This window comes from Brachyhypopomus gauderio, chromosome 8 (genome assembly GCF_052324685.1).
Source record: "Brachyhypopomus gauderio isolate BG-103 chromosome 8, BGAUD_0.2, whole genome shotgun sequence".
In the NCBI taxonomy this organism is placed as follows: domain Eukaryota; kingdom Metazoa; phylum Chordata; class Actinopteri; order Gymnotiformes; family Hypopomidae; genus Brachyhypopomus; species Brachyhypopomus gauderio.
In genome coordinates, this window is record NC_135218.1 from 2,725,572 (window position 1) to 2,740,000 (window position 14,429).

General features: G+C 40.5%; 1 protein-coding gene across 3 annotated transcripts in view; it reads left to right on the forward strand.

The window, feature by feature from the left end:
* The window catches only part of ripor3 (RIPOR family member 3), a 36,360-nt gene that overhangs the window by 5,790 nt on the left and 16,141 nt on the right, over window positions 1–14,429 (forward strand). The window contains exons 2-10 of one of the 3 annotated variants that reach the window (XM_077013805.1): window positions 7,145–7,294; window positions 8,687–8,833; window positions 9,134–9,212; window positions 9,462–9,485; window positions 9,596–9,649; window positions 9,884–10,033; window positions 13,558–13,621; window positions 13,708–13,751; window positions 14,064–14,189. In XM_077013805.1, the coding sequence (XP_076869920.1) occupies window positions 7,197–7,294; window positions 8,687–8,833; window positions 9,134–9,212; window positions 9,462–9,485; window positions 9,596–9,649; window positions 9,884–10,033; window positions 13,558–13,621; window positions 13,708–13,751; window positions 14,064–14,189 (786 nt within the window). In that variant the 5' untranslated portion in view covers window positions 7,145–7,196. Of the gene's footprint in view, window positions 1–7,144; window positions 7,295–7,649; window positions 7,733–8,686; window positions 8,834–9,133; window positions 9,213–9,461; window positions 9,486–9,595; window positions 9,650–9,883; window positions 10,034–13,557; window positions 13,622–13,707; window positions 13,752–14,063; window positions 14,190–14,429 lie in introns of those variants that run through there. The other 2 variants (XM_077013804.1, XM_077013806.1) reach the window with 2 other exon arrangements.

Genomic DNA, 14,429 nt, shown 5'->3' on the forward strand with positions numbered 1-14,429 from the left:
TACCAAAGATCATATAAATTACGAGGGAGCAGTTAGGCCAAATGTCCCTTGGCAAGTATGTACAAAGCCACGTGTGCTAAACACAAGGAAATCATTCTGAGGCATTTTCCTTCCACAGGTTTGTGTGCTTAGAACCTTCATCATTGTGTAGTTGGGCCAGATGATGTGTGTAGCTGCAAATGCACATTCTCAAGGACCAAATCAGGAGACACCTGTGGATAAACAGAGGCCAATACACATTTACTTAAATACAGCACAATAGACTTACACCACAATCCTGTCTAATGTGGTCAAGTTAACAGGCTACAAAAATTTTAAGTGAGTGCCAGGTCCAAGAATGAATTTACTACAGTATAAAACTAATTTAAATGTTCATGCTACTTTAGTAATCAAACTTCAAACAATAATAATAACAGAGACTATTAGAATTTATATGCAACAATTAGTTAGCCAATAGTTTTATTTTGTTATATTGTTTGGGATTTTTCTTTCCCATTACGGAACACCAGCTGAAAGGCGGAGCACAGGTCCTACAAAGTGGATCCACTGTCCAGGTTGAAACACAAAACATTCATAAATACACCCAAGTGGTAGCCCCCAGTTAGCTGATGAGGGCGTAACTCTGTAAGATGGGAGATCTGGTCACCATAGAAGCAGAGAAGGTACCAAGGTAGGATGAGCCACTCCATGGAGTGTATCACCAAAAAACATCACAGGTGGCTAACATGAGACAGTCCTTACAGCAGGGAAAGGCCAGACTGATAGCACAGAGTCACTAATCATGGCAGCACAAGATCAGTCATTAGGCATTAGGATGATGAAATCAGGGGTTTGTCACACCAGAGAAGACCCAGGACACAACGTCAAGGGGCCTCTGAGACATTCCAGCATGACTCTGGCAGGGAAACATACACTGAGAAATACAAACAAGTGGCAGAGATCATATACAGAAACATTTGAGCTGATCACCCCCACGTTCAAATAGCAGGAACCTCAGAGAGTGGTGAACAACAAGGCTAAGGTCCTGTGGGACCTCCAGACTGATAAACACGTATTGGCCAACCAACCAGGCACTGCTACAGATCCAGAAAACTAGAGTGGTAATAAATGTAGTTTCAAAGTGATAGAAACCAAATGAAGGAATATGAGAACCTTAAACAATACCAGGACCTGAAAAAAGAAATAGAATGTGGAAGGTTAACATCAAGGTTATCCACGTGGGGATGTAGTGGATATACACGTGGGGATGTAGTGGATATACACGTGGGGATGTAGTGGTTATACACGTGGGGATGTAGTGGATATACACGTGGGGATGTAGTGGATATACACGTGGGGATGTAGTGGTTATACACGTGGGGACAGGGTGGATATCCATGTGGGGACAGGGTGGATATACACGTGGGGACAGGGTGGATATACACGTGGGGACAGGGTGGATATACACGTGGGGACAGGGTGGATATACACGTGGGGACAGGGTGGATATACACGTGGGGATGTAGTGGATATACACGTGGGGACAGGGTGGATATCCACGTGGGGACAGGGTGGTTATACACGTGGGGACAGGGTGGATATCCATGTGGGGACAGGGTGGATATACACGTGGGGACAGGGTGGATATACACGTGGGGACAGGGTGGATATACACGTGGGGACAGGGTGGATATACACGTGGGGACAGGGTGGATATACATGTGGGGACAGGGTGGATATACATGTGGGGACAGGGTGGATATACACGTGGGGACAGGGTGGATATACATGTGGGGACAGGGTGGATATACACGTGGGGACAGGGTGGATATACATGTGGGGACAGGGTGGATATACACGTGGGGACGGGGTGGATATCCATGTGGGGACAGGGTGGATATACACGTGGGGACGGGGTGGATATCCATGTGGGGACAGGGTAGTTATCCATGTGGGGATAGGGACACTTGGACGTCTGACCCCTAAAGTGGCTCCACCAGATCCCAGGAACAACTTCCGATTGTCTCCACAAAAACACGATACTAGGAGTAGAAACATTACTATGCTGAACCCTCAAACTCTCTGGACTCTGGTGAGATATGAATTTGAAGTGGGGGAGAGCGGGATAAGATGAGCTGTTTTTTTTTTTAACATAAGTCGACTTATGTCCAAGGGAATGAATATAATACAGGAATAAACACAATGTGTGTAATTGACTGCAACCTTAGTGTACTTAAATAAATAACTAATGATTCAATTTTCTCCATGTTATAGTCTGAGTCATCAGAGAAAAGTTATGGATAATTATATTAACCACCTTTTAAAGTATAATTCCAAATATTGTTATAAGTAAGAAAATCTATTATTGTGCCAATTGTATTGGTGCTAATAAAATTAATACAGATAACTAATTTGTCATCTATATAGAGAACTAATTTGGTTTGTTAAGTCTCTGGGATTAAGAAATAGACATGGCAGTTTTAAATTTAATGAAAAATTTATTCTTTTGATGCACATCCACAGATCATTTGATTTTCACTTTTGGTGAAATGACTATATGTTTGATATTATAGCATACGACATTTCAGTGAATTAAAGAAAATGATAGAAATTATTATTATAAAATTATTATTATTATGATGTGTTGTTCCCCAGAGAACATGTGACATGTGAACATTCACTGTTAGGATGTTGGGAGATCGCGGAGAATGCAAACCAAATTTAAGGTGATTTGACAAAAATTGTGCGTGGTTGCCAGATGCAGGTGCAAAATCATCCTTCTCTACTTTGTATATAGTAACATGCTTCAGATGTTTTCACAACAACAAGTCAAGTCAATTTGATTTATATAGTGCTTTTTACAACACATGCTACAAAGCAACTTTACAAGCGCATGGGTCCAGATGCCTAATGAGCAAACAAGGGGTGACAGTGGGAAAACTCCTTGAGAGGACCAAGACTCAACTGGGAGCCCATCCTCCATTAGGCAGGGCAGCTAGAAGATGTCATTATTTGTAGTTGTATTTCTAGACTGAGCAGTCCATCCAGAGTGGATGTTGGGCCTCAGGTAGGACTCAACATCTTCACATTCACTGGTCTGCTGGTGGGACAAACACCTATATAATTAAAAGGAGAAAGGCTGCTTTAAAAGGAATAAGACCAACACGTCCTTCCTGAAGAGCTGTAGTATCTTTTGGAATGCTGTCCTACAAGTTGTGAATTGTGAAGAAAGATATCCCGTTCATCACAGGATAAGGGAGATGAGAATCTGCTTAACTGCAATCTGTGCACTACAATTTCCCATAAAGGTGCAATGATGTTATGATCTGGTGATGATAGAGACAGTGGAAGGTGTCTGTCTTCACCTTGGGTCTATGATCACTCTTGAATTTGGCCATATCATGTTGTAGGACACTGTGCTATATGGTGCTGCTGGTCCTGTAAAATGAACTGGATATTATGCCACCAGGCAAAGCATGCATCAGATCTTGTGGTTCCCATGAGCTGGCTGTTTGTAAATGTACGGATTTACCTTCATACTTACCAGCTCACTTTGGCTTTCTCCTAATATAAACATACAGAAATAGGCTAAAGGGTAAAAGATGACTCATTTTTCCACTGTTCAAAGTTTTGTCTGCATTTTATCCTCCCTTTAAACTGTTAATAAACTGTTGGTACTCATAATCACGAATACCAATTCTTTCTGCTAATATGTTCTGCTAATTGGAGCGCCAGTATTGAAGATATTAAAGTTGGGATAAAAGACTGGTTGACCTAAGTTTCCTTTGTTCTTCTACAGTCCTTTAATATCAAACCCAACTGTAATTTCATAACCTTAATTTTACATAAAAAAATACTATACCTATCGTAGTGAATAAAGTGCTTTTAATTGCACTTTTTAGATAAAGATATAGGCATACTCACATCCTATGGTTCTGTCCAGGATGGTAGCTTTAAGCACATCTGCTTTAAGATCATTAAAGTTTCTTTCCTACCTTGTCAAATTCCATTTCTCCCAAGGCAACCTTTTCGTCCTCTCTCTCTCCTTTCCCAAATGGTACAAAACCCTTCAGTGCTTTGCTTTAAAACATGTTACAGTCATCTATCATGGCCAAACATGGGCCAGCCAAGTGCAGTTGTGTGTGTGTGTGTGAGAGAGAGAGAGAGAGAGAGTGTGTGTGTGTATGTGTGTGTGTGTGTGTGTGTGTGTGCTAACACATGCTGCAAGATTAATGTTTGTTCTCCTCACTCCAGACTCCTCTCTTAATCTCTTTTTTAAATCCTTTAAATACAGTGAGAACATGGATTTCTTCTCCACCAGCTACTGTTCCTTTACACCATTACTAATGCACAGGCAAATAAATATAGTCACAGATAAACGTTAGTACCCATTTGTATTCACTCTCTCATGTACTAATGCCACTTTAACTCAGCACATTTTATCAGATTGATTGTTTGTCCCATTCTAGAGTGTCACTAATTTGCACTGGGTAATATTTCATCATCTCATTAACATTTACTATGCACACAGCCTTGGTGTTTGCATGTGTGTGTGTGCGTGTGTGTGTGCGTGTGTGTGTGTGTGTGTGTGTGTGTGTGTAAGAGAGAGAGAGAGAGAGAGAGAGAGAGAGAGAGAGAGAGACTGAGGAAGAGCTGTACTCAGCGACTTTCTCTAAGGGAGGCAGAGTTCATTCATGACTAACTCTCTCCTGTTCCCTTGTGCACAGTTCCCTCAGAGAAAAACTACGCCTCAAATCCTATTTCAGCAACCTTATGGAATTCTCAGTCCTCTTGTGTCCAATATATGCAGCAGAATATTATCAATCATGTGGAAGAAAGAAAGGAAAAATCTGTTATGGAGTATTTAACACATCTTGTTTTAAATAATCGTTTTAGGTTTAGAAACACTTTAGGCCGAAAACACGCCCAAACAGGAGAAGTAAACAGTGCAAGTGAAGTTATGCCCTTATAATAAAATGCTTTGGAGTTCCTTGATTTGGCCCTGCAGGGCAGGGTGTCCTCATCGAGTCCTGGAGGTCCACGGCCTCCCAAAGCTTTATTATAGTTTCCCTACTCCAAAACATTCAGTCCATCTCAACAAAGGGACAGATGACTGGTTACACTTAACCATGCAGCTCTGTGGCACTACAGAACTGAAACTGGACCACTACTGTAGTGGATGGGAAGTTTTATAACTTTCAATGAAGTTGAAAGGATCTTAAAGACAAGAAAGGATCTTATATATCACCATGTAAGTGATTTATTATTACAAGTTCAAGAAAGTTTGACTGACAGCGTGAACTCTTCTGCAATGTTCATATCATACAGCATTTTCCTAAAACTGGAGAAGTGTCTCTTGTGGACCAATGGTTTATTCACCCCTCCCTCCCTCCCCGGAAATGATTGATGACAATCTTGTTCTTCCTGGGAATATCTGCCTATTTTAATGATTATGTTATCAGTAACTGTCAACGCTCACACCATGACCGATTATGCCATGAAGTTGCAGTGCAAGGAATGTGCCAATTTCCACTCGCTTTGTTCGATTTCATAGCAAATACACTGATCTAAATCACATCTAACAAACAGTGATCCTCCCCCTTCTGTTTTTCTACATCCTGCCAAAAAACAAAATGAAAAAAATGTTTTTTTTTCCACATCTCACATGCTGGACATGATCCCTGTGCTAATATTACGGTTGGCTGCCCCTCTTAAGCCTTTCTGCACATCCCATCGTGAGGGTTCGGTTCCTGGGGTGGATGCACACACTACATCCAAACATAGATTATCTTGCTAAGTCCATGATATAGTGTTTATGCACCCTCTTTCACACACTATAAACACAAGCACATCAGCTATGCAAACACAAGCATTAAAGACTTGTCGTAAGGTCCTTAAATGATGTAATCAAAGCAACATGGTGATAAGTTTATTAAGAAAATGTGTGTAACATTAAAGTGCACAGTACACTCATAGTTAGTGGAATTACATGTTCTGACTCAAAATTTAATAATTTTCTTTTTGTTCTCTGTAATTGTTCCACACATACCAATGTGTTCATTACTTCTATATCCATATATTATAGACGTCTATAATATTGTATCTAATTTGAACACATCATGTCAGATAGAGTAGAGAAGAAGAGAAGAGAATATGAAGAGAAGAATCAGATGGAACTCTGCCCACATGGACCAGATGCACTCTGAGTTAGTTGGAGGCTATTTACTGTGAATATTGATACCTGCTGTCATATAGATCTCCCCCACACTGATCTTCTATAGGGTCTGACAGAGTGTCCCACACATTTCCTGTTGTAGAAAACAGAATATGAGTTACAGCTTTGGAGACAGGGACAATTGCTTCTGCTTTCTCCATTATGACCTGTATGTTTCCCTCTCTTCCTCTTTTCCTGTCTTCCTGTCTTCCTGTCTTCCTGTTTTCGTCTCTTATCCTTCTCCCACTCTCGCATGTGGGCCACAGCAAGACACAGAAGTTCTTTAAGTCAGCCAGGTGTAAAAGCCATATTCATGGTCTGCAAATGCTAGCAGCAACAGCAGTACGATGCAATATTTTAATCAGATATTAGATACTCCAGATTGGTGACCCAACGTGATGGAGGTCTGAGGGAAGGATTAGATTGGAAGAATACAGAATAAATATGTCTGAGGTTATTGTGCGACCACTATTAAGGAGTTTTGCGATTAGAGGATGCAGTGATGACCCCCGTGAGCATGAGGGTTTGAGTGTGTATGAGAGACATGCATGCACACATGACAAAGGAATTATGGGCCTGTGTAGGAGGTTGAAGATTGAATCCAGACATGTATTGAGATGAATAGGGAATAAAAGGAGAAATGAAAATGAGAGAATGACTGAGAACCATTGTGATATTTTTCAGAACTTGCTTATTGTATACTGTACATTACTTATTGCATATATTGCAAATGTAACTTCTTTTTTATTACAGCTTTCCAATTGCCCATGTATTCCCATATACCCCATATACCTCATATATCGCAAATACCCCATAAGTTTCATAACTGCAGCAGAAAACTGCTTTAGAAGCAACTCTACTTTAGAAGATCCAGGGGTAAAAGATTCATTGTACCAAGTCATATATGATGACATGAGGCCAAGTTTGTGACCCCCTGCCATGGGTGTGTGTGTGTGTGTGTGTGTGTGTGTGTGTGTGTTGCAGGCAGTGAAGGGATGTCGGGATGTCGGTGAAGTTGCAGTTCGATTGTCCAGGTGAAGGCGGTATGGTGCAGAGGAGTCGCTCCTTCACTGGAGTCAACACACTAACTAGCCGACGCAGGCAAGTGTGTGTGTGTGTGTGTGTGTGTGTGTGTGTGTGTGTGTGTGTGTGTGTGTGTATGTGTGTGTGTGTGTGTGTGTGTGTGTGTGTGTGTGTGTGTGTGTTTGTGTGTGTGTGTGTGTGTGTGTGTGTGTGTGTGTGTGTGTGTGTGTGTTTGAAAATGAAGATTAGGGACCCTTAATGGTTTTCTCATAAATTCTATGCATCAATTTTCTCTGCATTGTCTGCTGTCTATATGTTTGCTTTAGTTAATATTTGTGTCTGTTACAATCTAAACTATTTAGACTAGAAAAAAGTCTCTCACACTAAATAATGCTCTATGTATTGTGGTGGTGAACTTAGTTATGAGCTTGTGTAGAGTATGTAGACCATGGTGCTTATATCACTGTGCTGTTCGATTCCCAGGGAGCACATACACTGTCATACGGCTAAATATATGTAAGTTGCCCTGAATAAAAGACAAATGTAAATATATGCAGGTACATATAATTTATACTATTATAACATAATGTAATTTGTTTATTGTTGTATAATGGTAATGATCTCTAGATGAGAAGGTCTGCACGGGTCATCTGTCTGTGTGATGAATTCCCATGCAAATGTCACAGTATCACCCCACATTTTAATGTCCAAACCCAGTCACATAATTGATATCATACATTGCAACAATAAAGAATCCACATGCATGGACGTAGTTTTGATTTCACAAGTGGGGGGGACACAACCTGGGGTGGCAAACTGTTAAGCGGGGGGGGGGGGGGGGGGGGTGCTGCATGATCCTAGTGCTAGATTTGTCGCTATTTGGATATTGGTTTTTTTACCGTTAAAAAGTGGGGGGGACACGACTTTGTCACTACTTAAATATTTGGTTTTAACTGTAAAAACTGGGGGGGACCAAAACCGGCTTTTGAAAAAGTGGGGGGGACATGTCCCCCCCGTCCCCCCCCAAAACTACGTCCGTGTCCACATGTAAATCCACATGTAAATCATATAGTACATCATATGGTATAAAGAGGACTTTTATACTGAACCCAAGGGCCACACTCAGGAATGCATTCCTTGGGAAGAAAAGTTTATTTATGTTTCTAAGTTGCATAGTTCACTTACATTAAGATTTAAAAACTGAAGAATATACATTAAGATGTCACTGAACCATGCATTAAGATCAACTTAAACACACGCTTTAATATATTATAACTGAAACACATGTTTAATATAATATAACTGAATCACATGCTTTAATATATTATAACTGAAGCATATGCATTAGGATGTTATAAGTGAAGCATATACATTGACATCGTTTAACTGAAGCACATTCATTAAAATGTTATAATTAAGCTGTTACAAATTAAGCCCATACATTAATTATTTTCTTCCTTTTCCTTAAAGGCTATCTTCAGCTCGTAATTCTCTACGCACCAAAGTTATGACCGGAAAATCGCCGAGAATCTCACCGTCAGCTCGGATGGCTGGCATTTGGGGGCATCAGCCTGAGCAGGTGGACAGAATCTTCCAGGCCTTAAGGAAGGGACTGAAGTATGTTCTGATCACACATATTCAATATAAGCTGCTTCCCTGATACAATGCTAATGACCTGATAAGGCAAATCAAAATATGAAGCGTAAAATACACAAAATGCCTTCTATAGAAAAGTAGTATATTATCATTTAAAAAATAACATACTTTGTATAAAGCTGGTTGGTAAAAAGTGAGGTTCACACTGGTATGGGATACGTCAGTATTGGAGTCTCTCCTAGGGGAATGTGCATGTGTTACTGTGGTGTGCACATTAGATGATATGAAGTAATACAGGTGTTAACAGCACTTTGCCCATAGGGAGTATCTGGAAGGTCATCAGACAGAGCTGGACTTCCTCTCATCTCAGCAGAGAAACACAAAAAGAAACTCAAGACTGGTGAGCTTCACCACCCGTGTTCTTTGATGCCCTTTCATTTAGGCAGCTAGTCTGTCAGCAACTGGCACATACAGCCCTTGTAATCAAAATGTCATCCATTTGTAGTAAGATAGTTTTGGCCTTTGATTTTGGCAGGCTAGCACATGATTTTTTGTGGTCTTTTAACGCAGTACAGACAAGTTTAGTTTTAGGTCAGCATTAGCTAAACTATAAGTACTTCAAACCACTTTCCCCCTCTTTCTCTTCTAGGCTTTTTTCTATGACTTAGAGAAGGTGAGTTTTTCCTTGGCTCAGGAAAATGCACACGTAGCGAATCCTTCAAATTTGTTGTCTCCCAATTTAGAAAAGCTGGTTGTCTAATCATTTTACATTTATAACCACAGGAGATACGAGCATTGGAAAGATACATACGACGATTAGAGTTCCAAATTAGTAAGGTAATAGTCTCTAAAACCAACTCCTTCTCTGCATTTAGGATTCAGCTTTCTTTGTTCTTCTCAAACAGATAGGACTGACAGAGTATGTTTTTAAAAGATTTAATAAACTCTGATATGTTAGGACATGTGTAGATGTGAGAGGTTCCTGGTCTAAGGAGAAGATGGTAATCTAAACCAGGTGAAAGAGCATGTGTGGATGTAGTTGAATGTATATATGTGGGGTGGGGGTGTCAGGTGGAGGAGCTGTATGAGACGTACTGTATCCAGTGGAGACTGTGTCAAGGTGCAGTGAACATGAAGCGAGCGTTCTCACTCTCTCCATCCTCACGAGCATCAAGAGAGAGTCTGCTGGAGCTTAACCGCAACCACAGACACAGCCTGGAGGTACACACACACACACACACACACACACACACACACACACACATATATATATATATACATACAAACACACACACACATATACACACACACGCACATGCACACATACAATCACAGTGCACACATAATCAAACAAGCATTTTTTACTACTTTAAAATAGGAACTCCGTGCTGTTTATACCAGAGGAACAACAGACACTGTCTCTCTGTTTATTTTCCCTTTCACACAAAACCCCCTTCATGCCAGGTCCCTGCTCACTGGAATGGGTCAATGAAATTTATGCATGCTGTACCATCTGTTGCTGGGTAGATGAAGGTTGCTTGACTGGCTGGGTGGTGGAAGATTACTTCAGAAATCCTTAGAGTGCCATGATGCACCAATCATTTGCATGTAAAAGCAATATGCAAATAAGGAAGGAGTGGCTTATTCATGGTGCTTAGGATTCTTTGTCTCTTCAAGCTGCTGAAGACTTTTTTTCATAATTCACACGGTGTATTGGATGGATATATTGTTGAAGAACTGCTTGACTTGTGCAGATTGTGCAGGCTTGACTAATCTTCAATGGTAGTTAATTTTTAATGAAAGACCATGAAGAAGGTAAAATGTTTGATAATCCTACACTTATTAAAATTATTATTAAAATTATATATAAGTTTATTAAAATTATATTTAAGTTACTGTAATATCTGTAAGTTACTGTAATATCATCAAACAGGATGCCAGACACAAGAGATTCAAAGAATGTGTTTAAACACAAGAAGATCTAACACCAGTGTCACTGAGTAAGGAGTCAGACAGTTGAACTAGGTTCTCCTATGTAAGCTAAAATGGCTTCTGTGATCCATGTGTTAGAGAGCAGAGTAAGAAATTACTTCTGAAGTACAGTATTTTCTCAACTTCAACAGCAGGAAACACAGATCTAAATGGCTTAAGACATGTATGCCTTTAAAACAGCCTGTGGTACAGTTGTCCTGTCTTGTCAATTGCATCTCAACATGTATTAGTCATTAAACTGTAGTAACTTTAAAGGAGCAATACGTCATTTTTACAGTGAATCTTTTCACATTATGAAACATCCATTGTACTGGCACCTAGTGGCCTGGATGTTTCAGAGATTCTGTACTAAATCTATTATCAGCAAGGCTGCCTCTGGAAGAGGGGGCTGTCTCTATGGGACAGGGGGCTGTCTCTCTAAGACATAAACTGGTTTGTGTAAAGACTACAAAGCAGTTTGATTCTTCATCTCTTATGAGCTGCACTAAATATAAGCAATGTATAAATAACATCACTTTCATAGATATTACCTTATGTTTTGCTGGTAAAAACGATTAATTGCCCATTTAAAACTAACAAGAGGTTGTTATTTCTGGTCTAATAATAATAATAATGCATTTTATTTATAGGCGCCTTTCAGGGCTCTCAAGGACACCGTACATATAGCAGCAATTAAAACATAAAACATTCAGTGATATAAAACAAAAAATACAAGATAAAACACAAACTAGGAGCTGTAAGCAGACCTAAACAGATGAGTTTTTAGTTGTGATTTAAAAGTGTCCAGTGAAGTAATATTGCGGATATCAGGTGGGAGAGAGTTCCAGAGACGAGGAGCAGAGCAACTGAAAGCTCTAGCACCCATGGTGATTAAGCGGGCTGAGGGAACTGTAAGTGATATGGATAAGGAGGATCTAAGTGTCCGGCTAGATCTATGTATGTGGAGGAGCTCGGTGAGATACGAAGGGGCAAGTTGATGTATAGCTTTAAAGGTGAGCAGTAGAAGTTTGTAGTTGATGCGGAATTTAACAGGGAGCCAGTGGAGGTGTCGAAGAACAGGGGTGATGTGGTGAGTGGATGGAGTTTTAGTGATTATGCGAGCTGCAGCATTCTGAACCAGTTGTAACTTCTGGAGGTACTTGAGGGGAAGACCAAACAAAAGAGAATTACAGTAGTCAAGAAGAGATGTGACCAGGGAGTGAACCAGGATGGCAGTATCGGCAGAGGTGAGGGAAGAACGAAGACGATTTATGTGACGAAGATAGAAATAAGCAGAACGAGTGATGGTATTTATGTGGGATTGAAAAGACAGAGTGCTATCGAGGACAACACCCAAACTCTTAACCTGCTGAGAAGAGGAGACCAAGGTGTTATCAATAGAAATGGATAAACTGTTAGCTTTGGAGAGGACAGATTTGGAACCAATGAGGAGAACCTCTGTTTTATCACTGTTGAGTTTGAGAAAATTTGAGGAGAACCATAACTTAACTTCCTGGAGGCAATCACATAGGGATAAAGGTGGAAGGATGGAATTAGGTTTGCTAGAGAGGTAGAGCTGGGTGTCGTCTGCATAGCAATGAAAATGGATGTTGTACTTACGAAAAATGTGACCTAGGGGAAGAAGATAAATAATAAAAAGAATAGGACCAAGAACCGACCCCTGTGGGACACCAGAAGTGAGGGGGGATGGCTGGGATGCAAAAGTTTTTAACTGAATGAACTGAGTGCGGTCAGAGAGGTAAGAGGTGAACCAGTCCAGGGGTTTATTGCAAAAACCAATATCAGACAATCTCTGGAGGAGGATAGGATGGGAGATGGTGTCGAATGCAGCAGTCAGATCAAGAAGAATGAGTATGGACAGTAAACCTGAATCTGCTGCAGTCAGTAGATCATTTGTTATTTTAACTAAAGCTGTTTCAGTGCTATGATAGGGACGGAAACCAGATTGAAACTGTTCATAGAGGTGATTGTCGGAAAGGTGAGAATTAACTTGTGCCGCTACTGTCTTCTCCAGGATTTTGGAAAGAAATGGTAGGTTGGAGATAGGACGAAGGTTATTTAGGTTGTTTGGATCTAAACCGGGTCTTTTTAAAATAGGGGTGACTGCAGCAGTTTTTAAAGACGAAGGAACACACCTAGAGGTGAGAGAAGAATGAATAATATTCGTTATAAGAGGCACAATGGAGGGTAAACATGTTTTAACCAGGGGTGTTGGGAGTGGATCTAGCTGAGAAGTGGATAGTTTTGATTTATGAATAAGCTTGGTAATATCAGAAATAGTAGGAAGCTGAAAATGTGTAAATGGAGGAATTGGAGGAACTGAAACCAGGGCAGGGAAGGTGTAGGAAGTCACAGCCTGCAACTGAAGGTGTATTTGATTGATTTTTGTATTAAAAAATGACATTAATAAATTACAGTGATCAACAGAATAAAAATGTGTAGGTAAAGAGTCCGGTGGTTGGAGAGTGGAGTTAACAAGGGAAAATAAAGCCCTAGTATTACCATCAGAAGTGCTGATTAATTGGGAGTAGTATTTGGACTTAGCTGTTTGAAGACTGTTTTTATAGAGAAGCAGGTGGTTAAAATATAGGTCCTTATGAATTGTCAGACCTGTTTTCCGATGGAGTCGCTCCAACCTGCGTCCAGCTGTTTTGAGCTGTCTATGACTAGTTTCACTTGTTACACTGTTTAAGATGACGAGGAAGAATATGCAGAAGACATTTTAGCAATACTAAATATCCTTGTGCTTACAGGATATGTGTGCAATGGAGGGCGAGCTCGAGATTCTACTAGGAGAACTACAAATCAAAATGAAAGGTATAAATCACTATTCTCAATTACACTGAGTACCTCAGTGCAAACATTAAAGTCCCCCACTCCGTCACTCTCTCTCCCTCTCACAGGGTTGATTGGCTTTGCTCGCCTCTGCCCAGGGGACCAGTATGAGGTAAGAAAATATACCATTGGAGCCTCATTTCTGGGTCAGACTTATTCTTTATCCCCCAGTTCATTCTCTACCACAAAGCAAATGGAAATCTTCATTTATATTAGCACTGAAACTATTCTTAGGCTGAGCTATATGAGGAAAAATAAATACAGTTGGGGCTCCTTTATGCCAGATGTATCACAGGAATTACACATTTCTTGAATTATTTCTCTTATACATTTAAGACTGAATTTCCAATGACCTAATTTGCAGTGGAATGACACACACGCGCACATACACACAAACACACTCTGAGCCACTGCCTCTGCGTAGGTGTTAATCCGGCTGGGCCGGCAGCGATGGAGAATCAGGGGGCGGATACAAACTGATGACAGACAGATGTGGGATGAAGAGGAAATGGTCTTCCTCCCTCACATCCACGAGAACTTTGAAATCAAGGTGGCACACACTCACCCCACACCTGTTCAAACAACACGTCCCTTGAAGGCCACCTATGGGGGCCCTCAATGACAGAAAGGTCCCCTTTGTTCCTGCTTGCTAGAACATTGAAATTACATCAGGTATCATATGACAGGAGAGGCCATATGCAAACTCCAGAGAGCAGCAATGAAGATTCTGGCATGGTCTTCCAACTCTTTTTGGCAAATGATAAAAATCGCATTATAAAAGGATTTACTA